At 42.9% G+C, this 24103-nt stretch overlaps 1 protein-coding gene across 3 annotated transcripts in view; it reads right to left on the bottom strand.

Moving 5' to 3' along the window:
• LOC129696308 (peroxidasin homolog) overlaps positions 1–24103 on the bottom strand; it is a 481759-nt gene that overhangs the window by 103592 nt on the left and 354064 nt on the right. For all 3 annotated transcript variants that reach the window (XM_055634092.1, XM_055634091.1, XM_055634090.1), the window contains 3 exons: positions 15637–15753; positions 8400–8558; positions 5329–5441 (listed from right to left, as the gene is read on the bottom strand). In XM_055634092.1, coding sequence (XP_055490067.1) covers positions 5329–5441; positions 8400–8558; positions 15637–15753 — 389 coding nt within the window. The remainder of the gene's footprint in view (positions 1–5328; positions 5442–8399; positions 8559–15636; positions 15754–24103) is intronic.

Below are 24103 nucleotides of genomic sequence, written 5' to 3'. Positions count from 1 at the left end.
ATGTTGACAAGTGCCTTTCTTTCCATACTCCAATTAATAGACCACCTGTAGAAACTGCTATTCTGCCTGTTAGGTGCTTAGAGGCACGTTAAAATGGATGTAAAAGGTCCTATATCAATTTTTGCTTTATCTTCTATATTAGAAACATAGAAATTAGGTGCAGGAGTAGGCCATTCGGCCCTTCGAGCCTGCACCGCCATTCAATATGATCATGGCTGATCATCCAACTCAGTATCCCGTACTAAATCTCTGTTCTTGACCGCTTTGGCCTTCTGTGCTGCGATTTCCGAGAGAGCACCACCACCTACGCCTGTCATTTTTGGCCACCTCACTCAGAGCCCCCCTCTGCTGCATGTGTGCCGAGGATGTTTCCCGTCGATGAAAAATGACAGAGATATTAATGTTTTTACAAAATTCCCCATTTTCTCTGCTGCCCCTGCTGGAGGGAGGGGGAGGGACTATAAAACCAGGAAGTGGTGTGCCTCAATCAGTCTTTGCAAGTGGTGTGCCTCAATCAGAGCTCTGAATGACAGTGAACAAATGTCTCCACAGCTGTGAGTACCCATAATATGGTTAGACAATGAAAATATGGTTAGTTTGAGGGAAAAATCACTGCCTGCAAATGGTTGTTTAGGGGGTTTGGGTTGAAGTAAAAAGGCACAGTCTCTCCCTATCCCTCTCTCTTTCTCTCTCTCTCTCTCCCTAATTGTCTCTCTCCCTTTCTCTCTCTCTCTCTCCTCTCTCTCTCTCTCTCTCCCCCCCCTCTCCTCTCTCCCCCCCTCTCCTCTCCCCCTCCTCTCCCCCCCCACCCTCCCCCCCCCCCTCCCTCCTCCTCCCCCCCTCCTCCTCCCCCCTCTCCTCTCCCTCCCCCCTCCTCCTTCTCCTCCCCTCCCCCATCATCCCTCCCCCTAAACCCCCCTCCCCCTCCGCACGCCCCTACCTCCTTCCCTCCACCCTCCCTCTCCCTCCCTGCTCCGCACCTCTCCCCCTCAGCACATTCTCTCTCTCTCCCCCTCTCTCCTCCCCTCTCTCCTCCCCCCCCCCCCCTCTCTCTCTCTCCCCTCCATCCCCTCCTCCACCCTCTCTCCCCTAAACCCACTCCCCTCCACACCCCCTACCCTCTTCCCTCCACCCTCCCTACTCCCTATCTCTCCCCCCCTCCCCCCCCTCTCAGCCCCCCTCTCTCTCCCCCTCACTCTCACCCTCTCTCTCCTCCCCTCCTCCCCACCTTTCCACCCTCATCCACCCTCCCTATTCTCCTCCTCTCCACCCCCCATCCCTCTTCCCCCTCTCTGTGTCTCTGTCTCTCTCTCTCTCTGTCTCTGTCTCTGCCCCTTCTCATTTGCTTGGCTGGGAGACTGCTAAAAAAAATATTCTGTTACGAGATATTTTAATCTCCGAGCAGATCTCTACAACATTGTTTAACATTGTTTAACAACATTGTTACAACACTGGTTTACACTCGGAACATGTAATGACTTGTAGTTACCTGGAGGTAAATGCCGTGCCATGGTGTCTGATAGAGCCTGTGTCTGTAATTGATTAAAGGACATGTAATCAATGCAAGCCGCTATCTTAGGCTCCAGGTCTTCCCCGGTTTGGTCTGGTTGGAAGAACTGGGTTACCATGTCCAGCATATTTTCTTTCACCCCAGGCTTACTGGGGATATGTTGTTCCCTGCCCTGTTCAGGGTCAGCCCAGAATTGATCCTCCGTGTTCTCCTCTGATGAGGAAGAGACACTATGCAGCCCCACAAGGGGTACCGCTGTGGGGCTTATTGATTGGCCACTGTGGCTAGCCTCCGTCTCCCGGGGTCTGCCACTTTGGAGGATCTCCTCCAGCAGCCGCTCCAACTGGCTCTTATGCTCTCGGGCATAGGCCACTCGCGGCTGCTCCAATTCCTGCAGCCGGTCCAACCGGCTCCAATGCTCTCGGGCACTGGCCGCTCCCGGCTGCTCGTTATCCTGCAACCGCTCCAACCGGCCCCAGTACTCACGGGCACTGGCAGCTCGCGGCTGTTCCTCGTCCTGCAGTCGGTCCAACCGGCTCCAATGCTCTCGGGCACTGGCTGCTCCTGGCTGCTTGTCATCCTGCAGCCGCTCCAACCGGCCCCGGTGCTCACAGGCACTGGCCGCTCGCGGCTGCTCAAAGTCAGACTCGTCTGAATCTGGCATTCGATTCGTCTTTAGCTTCGCTTTCCCGCCCGGCCGAGGAGTGGATTTTGCCGGTGCGGGAGCGAAGTCGGGCACAGCTGATCCCACTTTGGGAGATTGGCGTGCCGTCGGCTGCCCGCAACTCCGCGGTTCTCCCCCTCCAGCTTTTTCGCAGCCTTCCTTCTAGTCGCTCTGTCCATTTTTCCACCTGCAAGGTAAGTTGGAAAAACGCAGAGTCCCTTACCTGCTGTTGTCGGCTTTTTGATTCTGCCGCTAAAGGGGACGTCCTCCCCCTGCTGTGACTCATTGCAATGCGTGTAGCGATATGACACCCATGCGGCCTAGCGGGGTTCTTCACGTAGTCACTCGCGTGACTCCGAAGTAAAATGCAATTAATCTATAGCAGTAATGTTGACAAGTGCCTTTCTTTCCATACTCCAATTAATAGACCACCTGTAGAAACTACTATTCTGCCTGTTAGGTGCTTAGAGGCACGTTAAAATGGATGTAAAAGGTCCTTTATCAATTTTTGCTTTATCTTCTATATTAGAAACATAGAAATTAGGTGCAGGAGTAGGCCATTCGGCCCTTCGAGCCTGCACCGCCATTCAATATGATCATGGCTGATCATCCAACTCAGTATCCCGTACTAAATCTCTGTTCTTGACCGCTTTGGCCTTCTGTGCTGCGATTTCCGAGAGAGCACCACCACCTACGCCTGTCATTTTTGGCCACCTCACTCAGAGCCCCCCTCTGCTGCATGTGTGCCGAGGATGTTTCCCGTCGATGAAAAATGACAGAGATATTAATGTTTTTACAAAATTCCCCATTTTCTCTGCTGCCCCTGCTGGAGGGAGGGGGAGGGACTATAAAACCAGGAAGTGGTGTGCCTCAATCAGTCTTTGCAAGTGGTGTGCCTCAATCAGAGCTCTGAATGACAGTGAACAAATGTCTCCACAGCTGTGAGTACCCATAATGTGGTTAGACAATGAAAATATGGTTAGTTTGAGGGAAAAATCACTGCCTGCAAATGGTTGTTTAGGGGGTTTGGGTTGAAGTAAAAAGGCACAGTCTCTCCCTATCCCTCTCTCTTTCTCTCTCTCTCTCTCTTTCTCTCTGTCTCTCTCTGTCTCTCTCCCTCTCTCTCTCTCCCCTCCTCTCTCCTCCCTCTCTCCTCCCCCCCCCTCCTCTCCCCCCCTTCCTCCCCCTCCCCCCCTCCCCCCCCCTCCCACCCTCTCCTCCCCCCCTCCTCTCCTCCCCCCCCTCCTCCTCCACCCCCTCTCCTCTCCCTCCCCCCCTCCTCCTTCTCCTCCCCTCCCCCATCATCCCTCCACTAAACCCCCCTCCCCTCCGCACGCCCCTACCTCCTTCCCTCCACCCTCCCTCTCCCTCCCTGCTCCGCACCTCTCCCCCTCAGCACATTCTCTCTCTCCCCCTCTCTCCTCCCCTCTCTCATTCTATCTTTCATCCCCCCCCTCCCCCTCTCTCTCTCTCCCTCCATCCCCTCCTCCACCCTCTCTCCCCTAAACCCACTCCCCCTCCACACCCCCTACCCTCTTCCCTCCACCCTCCCTACTCCCTATCTCTCCCCCCTCACCCCCCTCTCAGCACCCCCTCTCTCTCCCCCTCACTCTCACCCTCTCTCTCCTCCCCTCCTCCCCACCTTTCCACCCTCATCCACCCTCCCTATTCTCCTCCTCTCCACCCCCCATCCCTCTTCCCCCTCTCTGTGTCTCTGTCTCTCTCTCTCTGTCTCTGTCTCTGCCCCTTCTCATTTGCTTGGCTGGGAGACTGCTAAAAAAAATATTCTGTTACGAGATATTTTAATCTCCGAGCAGATCTCTACAACATTGTTCATGAATGATTCGAATCTGATGCATAATTGCAATTAGCAATTAAAGTTGTCTGCTGCTTTCAGGCCACCAGTCATGTTCTCCCTGTGGAGAAATTGTCCAAGTAAGACTTGAGCTCAGTCAAAGTTTAATTGGTCTATGGGGAGGCAAGTTTGTAAACTGGCAAGCGCTTGTAAATTTCTGGGTTTAAGCCAGAATAAATCCTTTCTGTTTGTGAATACTTTTGATACTTTGAACTTGAAATCTGGTGTGTGATAGATGTGCACACCATATAGGATCATATGGCTCTGATTCTTCTGCGGAATGAATCTGGGGACTTTTATTTCCAATGGGAAAAACACAGATACATCTATCTGTTATTCTCTGGCACTCCACTGAAAGCCTACTTAACAATACTCTTAAGGAGGTCATGGGGAGTTGGGACTCACCTTTGAGGCTATTTTAAATGTAAGAACTATAAAATACAAAGAATAGTAGAAAATAAAATCTTTAAATACTGTAAGAGATTTTAACTTGAATTAGGAAACAGGAGCAGAATTAGGTCATTCGTCCCATCAAGTCTACTCTGCCATTCAATCATGACTGATCTATCTCTCCTCCATAATCCCATTCTCCTGCCTTCTCCCCATAACCCTGACACCCGTACTAATCAAGAATCTATCTATCAAGAATAGTTGAAGATTGGTGCAAAATGTGCACATCCTAAAAGTTTCCATCAAATTACTACAATTTAATGTTTACAAAATCTGTTTTTCTGATTGTATGGCAGAGTAGAATTTTGCTCCCCCAAAATAACACAGCTAATAAACAGATTTCTGATTAAGTTTTGCTATTTAGTACATTTACAATTTAATTAGAGTTACTCAAAGTGATCTTGAATTGAGGCCAGATACATCAGAATTTAAAATTTTACAGAAGTCAAATAGGGCCAGTTGCTTCTATTCTTAGGTGTTAAATTGTAAAATATTATTTGCAGGATTATTTAGGGTGACATTCCAATGTCATTCATATCCTGGTCAACATAAAGATCACAGTGTTAAGATGAAAAGATCAAGAAACATTCCATTATTCCTACAGAAGAAAACACGATGCGCTGGATTAACTCAGTGGAGAACACGGATAGGTAACGTTTCAGGTCGGGATCCACCTTCAGATGGAAGAAAGATTCCAATCCAAAACATCACCTATCCATGTTCCCTAGAGTAACTGCTGAATTACTCCAGCACTTTGTGTTTTCTCATTTAAACCGGCATCCACTGTTTCTTGGTTCTCCATTATTCCAACAGTAAGAGTAAGTTTATTCAATTCTATTTTCCCCTTACCTTGGTCCAGGTGATTGTGGGATGTGGTTCACCTTGAGCACTGCAAGTTATCTTTACATCCTGACCAACCTCTGCAGTGACATCCTTTGGCACGTCAGTAAACACTGGTATCACTGATTGCAATTAATAATAGCTCATTAGAACTTCAGACAGAAGGAGAAATAGCATTGATTTTCCCATAGTTACATCAAATCTAGCATTCATCTAACTTTAAATAGCTCCCACAGGGTAATCAAGTTCAATAAATGACAATTTTGTGATTACAGCAAGAATTTTTTTTTTAACTTCTGTTCCATTATTTCCAAAATCATCAATGTTAATCAATGTTAATTTCAAAACGATTCTGATTTCTCCAATTCTTTTGACACGCCATGTCTGACTGCAGTGAATTATGGTGCTATGCATTTTCACTAACAGAAATGATCTTTCAATGTCTTGTGGAAGTGTTAAGGACAAATATTAAACAGGAGATACAATTGCCAAACATGTTCAACTGATTTATAAATATTTGAACATCCCAGCAAAAGTTACTGAAATTTAATCAGAAATGGGAATTATTTTATTGATCCCTTTCCTTTCCAGATAAAGTAAAAGGAAAACACTATTACTCAGAGTTTATCTAACTGCAATGAGGAATTAAGCACATGGAACTTACTTAATTTCACCACGCCTCACATTGAGCACTAGAGCATCAAAGGGTTGTTTGTTTTTATAGCTATCTCATCAATGTTTAAAATATCATCCACCCCAAACCATCTGCTTACCATATATATTAATGTTTTGGAAGAGGGAATTAGGAGCAAGTTTGCAGATGACACAAAGCTGGGTGGCAGTGTGAGCTGCGAAGAGGATGTTAGGAGGTTGCAGGGTGACCTGGACAGTGTGTGGGCAGATGTGTGGCAGATGCAGTATATAGATAAATGTGGTTATCCAATTTGGTGGCAAAAAGAAGGGGCCACATTATTATCTCAATAGGGTTAGGTTAGGTAAGAGGGAGGTACAGCGAGACCTGGGTTTCCTTGTACACCAGAAACTGAAAGTTGGCGTGCAGGTGCAGCAGGCAATGAAGAAAGCTAATGGAATGTTGGCCTTCATAACAAGAGGATTTCAGTATAGGAGTAGAGAGGTTCTTCTGCAGTTGTATGGGGCTCTGGTAAGACCACATCTAGAGTATTGTGTACAGTTTTGGTCTCCTAATTTGAGGAAGGACATCCTTGTGATTGAGGCAGTGCAGCGTAGGTTCACGAGATTGAATCCTGGGATGGTGGAACTGTCATATGAGGAAAGATCAAAAAGACTAGGATCGTATTCACTGGAGTTTAGAAGGTTGAGGTGGATTCTTATAGAAACATATAAAATGATAAAAGGACTGGACAAGCTAGATGCAGGAAAAATGTTCCCAATGTTGGGTGAGTCCAGAACCAGGGCCCACAGTCTTAGAATAAAGGGGAGGCCATTTAAGACTGATGTGAGAAAAAACATTTTCACCCAGAGAGTTGTGAATTTGTGGAATTCCCTGCCACAGAGGGCAGTGGAGGCCAAATCACTGGGTGGATTTAAGAGAGAGTTAGATATAGAGCTCCAGGGGCTGGTGGAATCAAGGGATTTGGTGGTGCTGGCTCAAAGGGCCGAATGGCCTCCTCCTGTACCTATTTTCTATGTTTCTATGATAGACATTTCAGTAACCCAATAATACAGTAACAAATACAATGTATTCAAACAGAGCTTCTGAAAGAAAGCAAACATAGCAACATTTGCCCAGATATTCAAGAAACCCAGACAAGGCTCAACACTTAATCCAATCAACGTCTAGCAAAGTAAAGCTTTGTAACAATATGTACAATGTGTATGTCTGGTTTGCATTCATCCAATCCATTCCATGCAATTTGCACCTAATTGTCAGGATCTGCAGATGTTTCAATCTCTTTCTGCAGCTCTTATCTAGGCTCTAGACAAACTGGCACCATTCTGCAGCTTGTCCTATTTCTGCAGAAGGCACGGTTAAATTGACCAAATGGTCCAGCAGCCCAGAAGCCTTTCACTCAATTTTAGTGTCATGGCCTCTCCAATTTAGCCAGAATTAACACCATCACAAAAATGTAATATTTCTAATATTGAAAGATCGCAGCCCACCATAATGTTTGCTCAAGAGAACAAGACCTATGAGGTTTCCCTCTCCCCTAAAATGTTGTGCAAGTCAGCATTCCCAGGTTTTTTATTCTAATTCTCCAGCCATTTAAAATAGGAAATTGTGAATGCAGCAGATCTGGCATGCTGACATCAGCACAATTTTCTGTTGGAAAAAAAAACTTGCTTGTGAATTTGGAACTTTGTACAAACACCACGCTCATGTCATAATGTGGAGAATTAAAGAATGTATGGCAGCCGAGGATTGACACGGGAAATAATGGGAAATATGGGATTTATGGGAAATACTTATAACCATATAACAATTACAGCACGGAAACAGGCCATCTCGACCCTTCTGGTCCGTGCCGGACACGTATTCTCCCCTAGTCCCATATACCTGCTCTCAGACCATAACCCTCCATTCCTTTCTCGTCGATATAACTATCCAATTTATTTTTAAATGATAAAAACGAACCTGCCTCCACCACCTTCATTGGAAGCTCATTCCACACAGCCACCACTCTCTGAGTAAAGAAGTTCCCCCTCATGTTACCCCTAAACTTCAGTCCCTTAATTCTCAAGTCATGTTCCCTTGTTTGCATCTTCCCTCCTCTCAGTGGGAAAAGCTTATCCACGTCAACTCTGTCTATCCCTCTCATCATTTTAAAGACCTCTATCAGGTCCCCCCTTAACCTTCTGCACTCCAAAGAATAAAGCCCTAACTTGTTCAACCTTTCTCTGTATGGGAATATTATTGGGAAATAATGACACAACCTGAAAGGCAAATGTGTTCTGAACGTTTTTGTGACATATTTTCAGACTGGTTACATGTAATAACAGATTATATTGTCAAAATGACTATTTAAACACGTGAACATCAGTTAGTTTTATGTCGATATCATACCTTCAAATGTCAATAAAGCATATGAATAGTTCTGTACCTTTGGGTTGTACCTTTAGCTGCACTCGAACTCGTTTAACTTGAACAACATTGATAGCCTGGCATTCATATTGACCCTGATGATGGGCGGCTACTTCAACAATCCTCAGTGTTCCCGTTGGTAGCACTGCGTGTCTTCTGTCATTGGGGAGCTGGCCTCCTGAAAGCAGAAAGCTTAGTTTAGTTTTGTTTAGCTTAGAGATACTCCATGGAAACAGGCCCTTCTGCCCACAGAGTTCATGCCGACCAGTGGACACCCGTTCATACTATGTTATCCCACTTTCCCATCCATTCCCTACACATCTGGGGCAATGTTTACAGAGGCCAATTAACTTATAAACCTGCATGTCTAGGGATGCAAGATTGCAAAGTTTTTATTTATCATTATGAGAAAATTTCAGTTAGTCATATATTGAAATCTCTAAATACGAAGCACTTTTCCAATTACAGTATGTTATGGATTGATCTGGTACTTTGCTCCATTTGTGTCATTGACATAAAGATTGTAATAAATCACAACATAGAGCAAAATTAAAGATAATTGCAAATGCGTTGCTATTCAGACAAGTAATATGCTTAGCATTGCACACCTGCTGCATTTAAATAATGTGAAAGGTAAACCTGTTTATAAAAAATTGAGACAGTTGTAAGGAATTTCAAGTAACATGATTCCACGAAGACACGAAGTGCTGGAGTAACCCAGCAGGTCAGAGAGCATCTACGAAGAAGAGCCCTGACCTGAAACACCATCTATCCATTTATTCCCCAGAGATGCTGCCTCCAGCATTTTGTGTCTTTTTTTCTGTAAATCAGAATGTGCAGTTCCATGATTCCATTGTATTCTGCTCACTAATGACTATCAAAGTTGTCTGAAGAACTGGATATATCTTCCTTGTTTGCATCCACTAGCAAGAAAAATAGACCTTATCAAACCTTCCACACATGGTGTGGCTGAACCGAATGTGACCCTTGACTTTGCAGACATGATCTGCCATGAGATTAGATCATAGCTCATCTGCCTCAATTACATTTAATTGCCTTTTATCCATAAATATTATGAAATAAAATGATACCCATCTCTAGTCCTGAAACTTATATGACCCAATTTCACAGCCTTCTGATGGTGAAAATTCTTAATGTACATAATTAATGTTCTCATAAGAAATCTTTTTTCTTAGAATTCACAATTGATTTAGCATGGCACTAGTGTTAAAATTATGCTTCCTTGTTCTGTATTCCCCTGACAGAGGAAATAGCTTTGCTGTACCAACTTTGTCAAATCATTTATGATTTCAAATATCTCATTTGGATCATCCTGCTAATCTAATTACTTGGCTAATTAAATCACTCTGATACACAAAGGAAAGCCAAATTTCCTCAACCTCACACAAAAACGAATCCTACGAAGTGCGGTGTTGTGTTGATGAGTCTGGAGAACAATTTCAAATGACAGTTATCCCACCTGAGGTCCTGTACCTCAAAGTAAATGTACTGTAGTTGGCCACATGTAGGTCTGTTGATCTGATACAAATTACTTAATAAAGACCATGTTTATTCATTGTTTTGATTAATTGCACAAGCTTGCAATTACTTTGGCTCTCATCAATTTCAATTATTACTAGACTAAGTGGGACCCGTTGGGTCCCATGTTCACACGGGAGGACTGGTCCCCTGACGCAATATTCCGCCTCTCCACTAATTCCAATATTGGTGGCCAGTGGGGGGGCTTTCTGGAGTGCTGGTATGGGTTCTTGGGGTGGCAGGTCAATCCCTCAAGCCTGATCTGCTGGCAGCTAACTCACGGCTGGTGGGCTGGCAGTTGACTCATGACTATTCCTTGAAATTGACTATTCCTTGAAATTCCAAGGCCACCAAATTCAAGTGCAGTTTCTTACCACTATGAGCAGGGTGCAAGGCCACCAAATTCAAGTGCAGTTTCATACTGCACTTGAATTCAGGGTGCAAGCCCACAAAATTCAGTGCACTTTCATACCACTTCAAGCAGGGTCGAAGGCCACCAAATTCAAATGCAGCTTCATACCATTTCATGCAGGGTGAAACCACCATAAAACCACACAAAACACCAAACTCACAGTTCAGTAGACATTCAGTGTGTTCAGTTGATTCACAGCTCAGACAGTCATGACCTCTCCCTCCCCCATCATGTAGAGACTGAGCCACACCCACATTTCCGGGTTTTATAACCCCTCCCACCTGAAAAGGTGTGGCTTTCAGGGCGTGATTGACAGGAGAGAGATTCTCAAAAATTTTTTAAACACTAATAACAATTTTATTTTTAATTGATGGGAAGAGTTCTCTGCACCTGCTCAGCGGAGGAGGGGGGGGGGGGGGGGGGGGGGGGGGGGGGGGGGGACTGAGTAAGATGGCCAAAAATCACAGCCGTAAGTGGTAGCATTTTATCTTAAATCAATATACAGTGCAAACAGGAAGTAAGTACATTTGCAGTAGTGCCTTTTAACTTCAAGCCAAAGCACCCAAGCTGCCATTTGCAGTAAGTAGTGCCTTTCAACTTCAAGCCAAATCACCCGCCACCAGTTGCAGTAAGTAGTGCCTTTCAACTTCAAGCCAAAACACCCAAGCCACCATTTGCAGTAAGTAGTGCCTTTCAACTTCAAGCCAAAGCACCCAAACAACCATTTGCAGGCAGTGCCTTTTACTTCAAACAAACCATATTTTCATTGTCAAACCACATTAAGGGTACTCACAGTTGTGTAGACATTTGTTCAGTATTATTCAGAGCTCAGAGAGACATGACCCTTGGCTTCATCCATCTTGCAGAGACTAAGTGAGGCACACCACTTCCTGGGCTTTATAGTCCCTCCCCCCCCCCCCCCCCCCCCCCCCCCCCCCCCGATGTCAGAGTCAAAGTCAAAGCCCCCGGCTGACGATGGCGATTGTCCCGCGGCCATTAAAGCCACGCCGGGTGATGCAGGGTCGCACACCGGGTCTAGTTGTTAGAGCCCCCGGCGTGCGCTCGCAGAGTCCCACGGCCATTCCAAGCCGCGCGGGGCGGTGCTGTAAGGCCCCGCTCCAGGACCTCCTCAACCCCGCAACTCGGGCGGGAGAAGTTGCCGTTGCGGGAGCCCTGAAAAGCGGTCTCCCTCCAGGGACCCGCGGGCTCCCGGTGCCGCCGTCCGCCAGACCCGCAGTTGCAGCCTCCGAATCTCCAGTGGTCGGGCCGCAGCAGCACTCCACCACAGCTCCACCCGCTCCGGACTCGGCCAGCTCCGCGACGGTGAGTAGTCGGCACTGGAGCCCCCGGTCTTCCTGTTGGAGGCCGCTCCACGTTGCGGCCCCAACGACAACGGAGACCCGACAAAGAAAAGGTCGGGTCTCCCGTGCAGGGAGAGATTTGAAAGTTACCCCCTCCCTCCCACCCCCCCACACACATACCCCAACAAAAAATAACAAAAACTACATAAAAACATAGACAAAAAATAATAAAAACGCAGACGGGCTGCAGAGGCCGCTGCTGATGAGAGTCGCGCTTTCAACTTCAAGCCAAAGCTCCCAAGCCACCATTTGCAGTAAGTAGTGCCTTTCAACTTCGCTAATGCACCCAAGCCAATGCACCCAAGCCACCATTTGCAGCAAGTAGTGCCTTTCAACTTCAAGCCAACGCTCCCAAGCCACCATTTTCAGTAAGTAGTGCCTTTCAAATTCAAGTCAAAACACCCAAGCCACCATGTGCAGTAAGTAGTGCGTTTCAACTTCAAGCCAAAGCTCCCAAGCCATCATTTGCAGTAAGTAGTGCCTTTCAACTTGAAACCAAAGCTCCCAAGCCACCATTTGCAGTAAGTAGTGCCTTTCAACTTCCAGCCAAAGCACCCAAACAACTATTTGCAGGCAGTGCCTTTTTACTTCAAACAAACCATATTTTCATTTTCAAACCACATTAAGGGTACTCACAGTTGTGTAGACATTTGTTCAGTATTATTCAGAGCTCAGAGAGACATGACCCTTGGCTTCATCCATCTTGCAGAGACTAAGTGAGGCACACCACTTCCTGGCTTTATAGTCCCTCCCCCGCCCTCCAGCAGGGGCAGCAGAGAGAATGGTGATTAAAAAAAAAAACATTAATATATCTCTGATTGTTCATCGATGGGAAAAATCCTCCGCACCTGTAAGGCGGAGGGGGGCTCTGAGCGTGGTGGCCAAAAATGACGGCCGTAGGTGGCGGCGTTCTGTCGGAAATCGCAGCACAGTGGGCCAAAAGCGGTCAAGATCAGAGATTTAGTAATATAGATTTTATCAGAAACTAGTCCCATTCATCTTTAATGCAATTAGTGCATGATTTCACGTGCCTGTGTGTTGAATCACTGTTAACCGCCTTGTGCTTTTGTAATTTTTTCCCATATCTTAAATATCCCACCAGTCATTCTCAACCTCTCTCCTGCCCGTTTCCATATTGCAACTTCCTATTCCCTTCCACAAGACAATTACCATCTCCTGAAATAACAATTGATGTACTGATTATCGAACGTTTTCTGAAGCCCGTTGAAACAATTTTCTTAGAAATTTTTAATCTCACCATATTAGCAATATTATCAAAATCTTCAAATATAGTCAATCACGATCCTCTCAATGTGGTGGTAATCCTTTGCCTGGCTAGTGTGGTACATATCTCTTAATACCGTTTGCAAAAATCCAAATCCACTGAAATGCAAGGTAGCAATGTTCATGCCTGTTACAGTACTGCTCTCCCAGTTAAATGAAATGTGGGTTCTTAGTCAATAGTTCTCTATTTTTAAATAATTTTCATGATAAGGGCAATATTCTGAAGCACCAGTGAACAAATCTTATAGGGGTGTATAAAATCATGAGAGGAATAGATCAGGTGGATACCTGGGTTGTCCTGAGAAGGGGAATCGAGGACCAGAGGACATAGGTTTAAGGTGAAGGAGAAAATATTTAAAATGGATTCTGAGCAGTAACATTTGCACACAAAGGGTGGTGGGTGTATGGAATGACCTGCCACAGGAGGTATTGGAGGCAATGGACGCAGTGACTATTGCAAAGTTTAAAAAACAATTAGACAGGTCCATGGTGAGGACAGGTTTAGAGGAATATGGGAAAAGTGCAGGCAGGTGGGGCTAGTGTAGCTGAGACATGTTGGCTGATGTGGCCAAGTTGGGCCAAAGGGCCTGTTGCCACGTTGTATCTCCCTAAGAAATGCCTCAGCATTCTGATTCTGAAATTCCAAATCTCATCTCCATTAAGTCATCCTCCTCATTGAATAAAAATAAATATATTTCCATTGAAAACCCATATCCACCGTGTATTGACATCCATGAAATTAGTAACTGAACATCTAAGTATTAAAGTAATATATAATGCCAATCAAAACATCCACATGTGTCTTAAACACCTCAGGGCTACTTGCAAGTTACTTCCATCTTAAAATCCTATAAATTGCATTTAATAATCAGATTATTTTATGTAAATGCTGGTCGATGCAGACTCATTGGGCCGAAGGACCAATTTCGGCGCTGTATCTCTAAAGGTTAAAAGTATATCAGGTGCAAATAAATGTTGGTAGAAAGTCTGCAAAATAATTAATATGACAGCAATTTCGATTATATTTAGAATTACCACCTATTTTTCAATAGTCAAGTGGGGTCTAAAGGGCCTATTTCGCCTAAATTCCAACACAAATAAGACTACATAAAAATGTGTAATTTAAAATATATCAATCTCCTTTCTGATCTATCAGAAGCTTGATCTGTTTCCTGTAAGTTGTGTCAAGAATTTGTGGCTAACCATTTTGATCTATTTTTGTTGAATTATATCCCAAACACAGTTCAAATAATTAATTCCAGTATCCATGTATTGGTTGGATTGGAGACTCGTTAATACTACATTTGCATTTGAACCTCTATCCTGAAATAATTAAGGACTGTAGAAAACTTCTGTTCCAGATCTCCCATAGAGATTTCATTCTGTGTAAAAGGTGGGAGATTGCAACCTTCACGTGGTCGCCCTGTTTGGACGAATGCAATCAACCCGGTGTGCTCAATCAAATAAGATCATATAGAACAAGTTGTCCTAAAACTTTAGGTTGTGCACGCCATACACAAGAAGAAGATTCTGTGTAAATAAATCTGGCCCCTCATGTAAATCCTCATCTAATATTCTAGTTTCAATCTTTTTTAAGTAGGAAGGAACTGCATATGCTGGTTTAAACTGAAGATAGACAAAACATGCTGGAGTACCTCAGCGGGAGAGGCAGCATCTCTGGAGAGACGAAATGAGTGACATTTCAGATTGAGACCCTTCAGACTGGAGTCAGGGGAAACGGAAACGAGAGGTTAGACAGTGATGTAGAGAGATTTAGAACAAATGAATGAAAGATATGCTAACAATGGCCTGTTTCCTTTATCATCGTAATTTTTTTGCATATCTTTCATTCATTTGTTCTATATCTCTCTACATCGCCTTCTATTATCTCTCGTTTCCCTTTCCCCTGACTCTCGTCTGAAGAAGGGTCTCGACCCGAAACGTCACCCATTCCTTCGCTCCAGAGATGCTGCCTGTCCTGCTGAGTTACTCCAGCATTTTGTGTCTATCCTCAATCTTTCTATCATCCCCCTGCTCCATTGAAAAACACTGCTCTTCTGCATTCAGTTTTAAGGCAACGTTTAAAAGTGTAATTTGTGCTGAACCTAAATTATGGAGGTTATGTATTATTTTGAAGCTTTCCGGAGCCCTCTGTAGATAAATAAAATCTTAAGAGAAAGATATTTTTTGAAAAAACATATTGGGGCAATAAAATTCACCAAGTGTGACAGTGCACACTTTAGCAGCAAATCTGAGCAGCAAATAATTAATTTGATTGATGGTAATCATGATCAGTCTTGCTAATTTCATAAATTGTAACAATAGCCTGCAATAAAAGTATGAGTCATTGAAAAGTATCATCTACAATACAGTAGACACAAAATGCTGCAGTAACTTAGTGGGTGAGGCAGCATCTCTGGAGAGAAGGAATGGGCAACGTTTCGGGTTGAGATCCTTCTTCAGACTGAAGAAGGGTCTCGACACGAAACGTCACCTATCCCTTCTCTCCACAGATGCTGCTTCACCCGCTCAATTACTCTAGCATTTTGTGTCTATCTTTGTGTCTTTGTGTCTAAACCAGCATCTGCAATTTTTTCTTACACATCTACAATACAGTGATACTCTTTGATTGTGTACAGTAGGTCACTTCATAAAAATACCTGCTTTGGTCCAGGCGATGACTGGAGTTGGATTGCCCTCAGCCACACATTCAAAGTCAACAGTGTGTCCTTCAATTATTACTTGATCCTTGGGAACGACTGTGAATTTTGGGGGAGCTGAATACAAAACAAATAAAATGATTAAACCTATCATTGAGTAGATAAATACGGAGAAAATAAATCAAGCAACAAAAAAAGATGCTCTTTTTAGTTTGTCTACATTTAATGAAGCATTTCATTATAAATAAAACATGACATGTCATCTAACAGTGTGGTGTATCCAGTCTCAGATGAATTGTGTACATTAAGTTTGATCAGACTTCACTTAATTACTCAGCAATTGATAGCAGTGTAATTTAATTGAATCAGCTATAAATATTGTCCTGGATCACGCATGATATTCGCTGTAGTATTTCTGAGGCTGCATTAACCCTTCATTGTCCTGCTGATCCAAACAAAGTCAATATTGTGCTGCCCTAGCCTTCGCACAAGGCAAAGTGTAATTCCTAAGCTTTACCATACTCTGGGTGAAGACATTTCACATCATCACACGCTGCCTCGATAAGGATGAGTCGCACCCTGGCCACTCCCTTTTCTCCCCTCTCACATCGAGCAAAAGGTACAGAAGAGTGAAAATGCACACCTTCAGAATCAGGGACAGCTTCTTCCCAGCTGTTATCAGACAACTGAACCATCCTACCAACAACTAAAGAGCAGTCTTGAACTACTATCTACCTCTTTGGAGACCATCAGACCATCTTCAATCGGACTTTACTGGCTTTATCTTGCATTAAACGTTAATCACGTTATTCCCTTTATCATGTATCTGTACATTGTGGATGGCACATTTATAATCATGTGTTGTCTTTGCACAGACTGGTTAACATGCAACATAAGCTTTTCACTGTACCTTGATACACGTGACAATAAACTAAACGCAAACTAATCTCAACCCTGACTAGCCAACCTCTATACTGAGACCATGATCCCTGGTCCTTGACCTAAAGTGGAGGAAAAATCCTTCCTACATCCATCCTATTGAACACTGTTCTAAGTTTGTCTTGCTGACTTGCATGTACCTATCTGAAATCAATATTCGTCAAGATATTGTCTATGGCATGAGATTGAGAGGATCCAGATGATACATATAACATCATCTATTTATTTTTTATAAAGGTGCTAGACTTTTTGATGAACAAAAAGATCTACTGTAGCTTTAGAGCACCACACACTCATTGCCCCCACCTAATTTACCATCTTGCATCTTATTTGTTAAAGCAGCATCCAAGATACAATCACTCAGAGGAAGAGGTCGACAGCAAAGAATAGCCTGTGGTTGCTGAACTAGAAAATGCTGGTCAGGCAGCATCTGAGTAGGGTGACAAAGATAAACCAGATGACATACATAATGTCAGTGCCATCTGAGAGAGGGTTGTAAATGCTTGTTGATTAATAATGGATTTATTTTTAAATACTTGTTGAATGAAGATGCAACAATTGATCAGGTCACAAGTGACTACAGATCCTGAAATCTGTAGCAAAAATTAATATAGGATCTCAACCCAAAACATCAACAATCCCTTTGCCTCCACAGATACCATGCGCCCCACTGAGTTCCTGTAACAGCTTGGTTTTTTGCAAATGGAAATGACTGCAGATACTGGTTTACACCAAAGATAGATACAAAATGCTGGAATAACTCAGCGGGTCAGGCAGCATCTCTTGAGAAAATGGTTAGGTGTCGTTTCAGGTTAGTTTCAGACCCAAAACTTCACCTTTCCATTTTCTCCAGAGATGCTGCCTGAGTTATTCCAATGTTTATTGCCTAAGCTTGATTTTTGCCCCGGTTTCCAGCACCTGCAGTCTCTTGTTTGTGCAAAGATTGATGGATGAATATTGTTTGTGTGCTGACAGACTAGCCACTGAAGTGGAATCAATAATTTGTGAATCCTTGCAGTTTTGTGGAAGATTTAAGAACGTATTGTTCATGGTAGGTAATCTTGTTCTTAGTATTAAAATAGATTTGTCCAACAAGGAAAGAAGTGGTTGTCAAGAGTACATTATACACAGATAGTTGTCAGTTTATTCCAAGAACAGAACTATTTATGTTTTCTCCCGCTATGAAGAATACCTTTTAACATTTATAAGCTATTGTTATTCAAGTTTCTATCCATCATGTTGGCACTATTAAGAGAAAACGTCTGAAGTACACTGTGATCCTTTTTGATAGCATAAAGTAGAAACATTTGTCTCATACTGATGAACCAAACTTCCTTGCTTTGGCTCAATTGAAACAACCTGTTCAAACTACTGCAAGAGATAAATTCAACTTCAAAAAACCAGCTATCCATGGACAAAGTGATTTTTATTAGTCTTCAGCTAATCCTTAACATTTCAGATTCATGACAAGCTGTTTTTTGCATTGTTTTATGTGGGTTTCAAAGTCCATTTCTATGCAGTTGTGATCTATAGTGGTTTCAAATTCATTCTTGTTAAGGGCCAGCACTCGGTTATAAAAGATGTATTTGTGTTAGATTTAATAGTTCTCTTCTTTTTACTGGTGATAAGTATACACTCCTTCAAAGTACATGTGAGTTAGTGCAATCCTTTCCTTCATACAGCAAGTCTTTGGTCTCAGACTTTTTACACTTTGGAATTATCACCAATCATGCTGGATGTACATTGGTACTGAGTAATTTAAACATATACATAGGCTGAAAAATAACAAGGAATGAATACGGCTACATGGAATTTAATTATTCGACACAATTTTTCTGGCTCCACTGGGTGGCATTTTCCTCTTCGTAACTGGTTGATCATGTCCAGGAAAAATGTTCCCCATGTTGGGTGAGTCCAGAACCAGGGGTCACAGTTTATGAACAAGGAGTAGACCATTTAGGACCGAGATGAGGAAAAACTTTTTCAGCCAGAGAGTTGTGAATCTGTGGAATTCGCTGCCACAGAAGGCAGTAAGATGCAGTGGATATATTTAAGAGAGAGTTAGATATAGCTCTTAGGGCTAACGGAATCAAGGTATATGGGGAGAAAGCAGGAACAGGGTATTGACTATGGATGGTACACAAAGAAGCTGGAGAAACTCAGCGAGTGCAGCAGCATCTATGGTGCGAAGGAAAAAGGCAACGTTTCGGGCCGAAACCCTTCTTCAGAGGTTGGCTTTTTCCTTCGCTCCATAGATGCTGCTGCACCCGCTGAGTTTCTCCAGCTTTTTTTTGTGTACCTTCGATTTTCCAGCATCTGCAGTTCCTTCTTAAATACTGATTATGGATGATCAGCCATGATCATATGGAATGGTAGTGCTGGTTCAAAGGGCTGAATGGCTTGCTCCTGCATCTATTTTCTATGTTTCTATGTCCTGAGTTCTCGGGCACATTGGATGCACTCTGGGCAGGCAAGAGGACTATTTTTGTGTGGTATTTTCCCCTCATCTACTTCTGCCCAATGGCTGCAGAACCTTTTGGTTTTTATCCAAATTCTGGTAAGAACCAGTTTTGCATGATTTTAAAAAAAACTATAACCAAATAATTTTATGTTGTTTTCCTCCCTTTTCATTAATTTATTGCATTGCTATGCTTCATTTCAACTGTTTATCGACAATGTCTCCAACTACTAGAAGTGCACAAATAGGAAAAGGGCAGAGGTCTACAAACTTAAGTAAAGGGTTAAAAAATAAATGTGTAGACATCCTCTTTATTCTGACAGATAATAATTGTCATTGATAGTAGTGGAAATGTGGCGATGATGATTCTAATTATTTTTGCAAATGATGATGACAGATGCATAAATATCCCAACTAAGTATAGCGTAATAATAGTAATAAGCATCTGGCAGATCTACACGCCAATTAATGGTTTAAGAAAGGCTTGTTCATCATTGGGATGGCAGATGAGTACCCATAATAATGAGTATCACCTATATTTGATCAACACTGATATCCTGTAAGGTACTCATGCGCCCATGACAAATTTAATCAAGAAAAATCATATTCATGATTCAATAAATAAATAGTATTTTAATAAACACAGAATTAAAGGATCTCAATTAATTCAAATAAATTTAGTTTTAAGTGGTGTGATGGGAAATGCTGGAAAATAATAATTGTCATTGATTGTAATAGAAATGTGGCTATGATCATTCTAATTATTTTTGCAAATAGTAACGACAGATACATAAATGTCCCAAGTATAAAATGGTTCAGTGAATGCTATGTCACTTACTTAATTTTACACTTTCTTTTGCAACAATCAATAGACCTTGAGATAAAGATAGTCCATTCGAATGGTTACTCCACAGAAAAGTCTGACCATTTGCCCACAATTTAATCAGGGTAAGGAGTACAATTTCAATAGAATAGAATAGAATAGAATAGTTTCTTTATTGTCATTGTAACATGAACCATGTATAACGAATTCCAAAAATGTCAGCCAGTCAGTGCACCATTCAAACATTTCTAAAAGCTAACGATACATACAAGATAAAATATTAAAGATAAACAACTAAAATAAATATCATGAAAATAGCACGCATAAACACCCAACCCTCCATCCTTCTGTCGATTTCACAGTGTACCACAGCCCCTTAATATGTATCGCCCCTGCGTTCCTTGGCGGCTACATTTAGTGCTTTTATAGCAGTGGGGTAAAAACTGTTTTTTAGTCTGTTCGTCCTTGTCCTTGTAGATCTGTACCGTCTGCCTGAATGACGGCAACAGTTCAAACAGGGAGTGTCCGGGGTGGGAAATGTCCTTTATAATACTCTGGGATTTTTTGATGCAGCGGGAACTGTGTAAGTCCTCCAAGGTAAGGAGAGGGCAGCCGACAATCCTCTGGGCATTGTCAATGGCCCTCTGGAGCGCTTTCCTCTGAGCCGCTGTGCAGCTGGTGTACCACACGCATACACAGTATGTTAGTATGCGCTCAATGGAGCACCGATAAAAGGACAGCAGCAGTCTCTGGACCTTTTTCAGCAGCGCAGTGGTGTTCACGCTCCACTTCAGGTCCTCCTCAATATGGATTCCCAGGAAGCGGAAATCCGCCACCCTCTCCACACAGTCCCCTCTGATAATCAATGGTACCATGTCCGTTTTATTCTTCCTAAAGACTATTATTAATTCCTTTGTCTTTAAGGTGTTGAGGAGCAGGTTATTTTCTTCACACCACACTGTCAGCTGCTCCACCTCATCCCGGTAGGCGTACTCGTCCCCCCCGGAGATGAGTCCCACCACCGTAGTGTCATCCGCAAATTTGACAATGGTGTTGCTGTGGTGGGCGGGGGTGCAGTTTACAATTACATTTTTTAACAATTTACATTTTTTAAGTTTAAATGGCAAGCAACATTTGAAGGAAATGCAGATGGATTGATTTGTTGTAGTTAAAACACATCTTGTTGTTTATACATTATTTAAACTCAAGGTCAAACATAATTTCTCGGTTGCAGCCTTAACTATCCGCAAGATAGTCAGAAAAAGTTGGAGTAACTCAGGAAAAACAGGCAGCATCTCTAGAGAGAAGGAATGGGTGACATTTTGGGTCGAGACCCTTCCTCAGACTTTATCCACTGTGCAAATGCTGCAACTTCATGCAATTTAACAATAAGGCAGATAATAAAATGGCAACTATAAACAATTTAGACAGCAACTTTTCAATATATGATTTAAACAATACATTTTCCTCTTGTCTGAAGTTATTGTGTTTTGTTTTCCCATAAAGAATAATAAGCACCATTCTCTTCATTGTAACTTTGACAGCAAATTGTGGCCAATTTTCTCTGATAGTTGCCAGACAGGGGGCAAACTACAGTATATCAGTTATCCAGCAAAAATGAAGACATATAATACGTGGCAGTTAATATCAAAAGGCAGATGTTGCTGGTATCGCTTTGCTGTATTTTTTACGGCTTTAAAACTGTATTGTTTGCGACCTAGTGCTATTTGTAAAGGAACAATCTTCTATTATAAGTATCACAGAATGGTGCTTTTGGATTTCCTTGTGTAAGATGTCATGTGGCAATTTCAGCACAGAATGATCGATACATTACAATGTTTCGCAGCAAATGGCATCGAGCTGCGACCTCAGCAGCCGGTTCGTACAGAAGCATCCAGCATTCCTCCAGATACAGGGGAGTGTTGCTATCTAACAAATTATTTTATGGTGGTGGGAAGTGTGGTCCCAGGGTACAAGGGCACTTTCCCCATTCAAGCATAAGAATTGCAAGAATGTTCTTTTATCTCTTCTCCTCCCCCCACTCAGGTAGCCAAACAGAGTTTCCAAATGATCCACTTGCACATTTACCAACCTATTAAAGTCATAGTGATATACAGTGGAAACAGGCCCTTTGATCCAACTTGCCCACACGGCCAACAATGTCCCAGCTACACTGGTCCCACTTGCCAGTGCTTGGTCCATATCCCTACAAAACTGTCCTATCCATGTACCTGTCTAACTGTTTCTTAAATGATGGGATAGTCCCAGCCTCAACAACCTCCTCTGGCAGCTTGTTCCATACACCCACCACCCTTGGTGTGAAAAAGTTACCCCTCTTATTAAATCCTTTCCCCTTCACCTTGAACCTATGTCCTCTGGTCCTCAATTCCCCAACTCTGGACAAAAGACTCTGTGCATCTACCTGATCTAAGCCTCTCATGATTTTGTATACCTCTATAAGATCTCCCCTCAACCGCCTGTGCTTCAGCCTACTCAACCTCTCCCTATAGCTCACACCCTCTAGTCCTGGCATCATCCTTGTAAATCTTTTCTGAGCCCTTTCAAGCTTGACAATATATTTCCTATAACATCTGAACACAATATTCTAAATGCGGTCTCACCAACATCTTACACAACTGCAACCTGACCTCCCAACTTCTATACTCAATACTCTGACTGATGAAGGCCATTGCCAACGCCTTTTTGAACACCTTATCTACCTGCGACTCGACCTTCAAGGAACCATGCACCTGCACTCCTGGATCCATCTGCTCTACGACACTACTCAGAGGCCTGCCATTTACTGTGTAGGTCCTGCCCTTGTTCGACATCCCAAAATGCAACACCTCACACTTTTCTGTATTAAATCCCATCAATCATTCCTCCACCCACCTGGCCAATTGATCCAGATCCTGCTGCAATCTTTCACTACCATCTTTGATATTGTACTACATTAAGTGTTCAGAGTGTGATATCTTCTACATTGAAGAAATAAATCAAAGTTATATATATATACACATACACACACACACGCACACACACATACTTTATGCATAAAAACAAACAAACAATAATAGTGCAAAAGACAAAACCAATGTACCCAAGTCTATGTAGGTCAGAGCTTATTTGGAGGAGTTTCTTTTAGCTAATTTAATTCTCCATCTCGCTCCTATCCTGACATATCTGTCTGTAGCCTCTTGCACTGTTGTAATGAGATCCAATGTACGCTTGTGGAACAGCACTTTATCTTCCACCTGGAGCCTTCAGACCTGCAGCCTTCCGGACTCAATATCAAATTGTACCACTTCAGCAAACATACATTCTCTGTCTGTATCAGGGCTGACCATTTTTGCTGCAAGTCATCCATTTATGTTATTGGCTTTTTTTTCCCCTTTCCTGCGTTAATACTGCTGGACATGTCCAAGAGCCCTTGCATTTGGCAACTTTTACATTCCGTTGTTTGTGTTCTGACTGTCTAATTGCTTTCATGGTTTTCTTTAACACAGAACAGTGGGGGCCTCGAATGCATTGTCAGGGGTTGTGGCGGGGACAGATTCAATAGTGGTATTTGAGGCTTTTACATAGGCACATGGAAGTACAGGGAATAGGGGGATATTGATCATGTACAGGCAGAAGAGCAGTTAAAGTCAGCATCATGTTTGACATAAACATTGTGGTCTGAAAGGTTTATTCCTGTGCTGTACTGCTCCACATTCCATCTCAGAACAGTTCATTTTCTCACTCTTTTATTACTCTATTAATGCATCAGCTGGATAACCACTACAACTTACTTCCTCAGCAACCCACCTCTCATCCGACCCAACGTATTCCCTTTGTCTTGTCCATCTCTTCGCCACAAAACTAACTTATTTTCTCTCCTTCCCAGTTAAGACGAAAAGTCCCAGACTTCAACCATCAACCAGGTACCTCTTTCCACAAATGCTGCCTGACCTAGCTGAAATTTCTGGCATTTCCCCTTTTTTTAAATGCCAGTGCTACTGATTTTCTGGAATATTTAGAAACACGAAATTTAAGTTGAGAACTATGGAAAAAAGTCTGAAAATGTTCAAAACAATTTCAAATTATACAAATCATTTCAAGATTTCAAGGTCAGTTTATTGTTACATGTACCAATTAATGTACAGTGAAATTTGAGTTTCAAGTTAAAGGGCCTGACCCACTGTATGAGGTAATTCAAGAGTTCTCCCGAGTTTCCCCTGATTCAAACAAGGCGAATTTCAGTAATA

Source organism: Leucoraja erinacea, chromosome 4 (genome assembly GCF_028641065.1).
Source record: "Leucoraja erinacea ecotype New England chromosome 4, Leri_hhj_1, whole genome shotgun sequence".
NCBI classification, from domain to species: domain Eukaryota; kingdom Metazoa; phylum Chordata; class Chondrichthyes; order Rajiformes; family Rajidae; genus Leucoraja; species Leucoraja erinaceus.
Note: the sequence above shows the minus strand (reverse complement) of the source record. Positions and strands in the feature narration are given on the sequence as shown.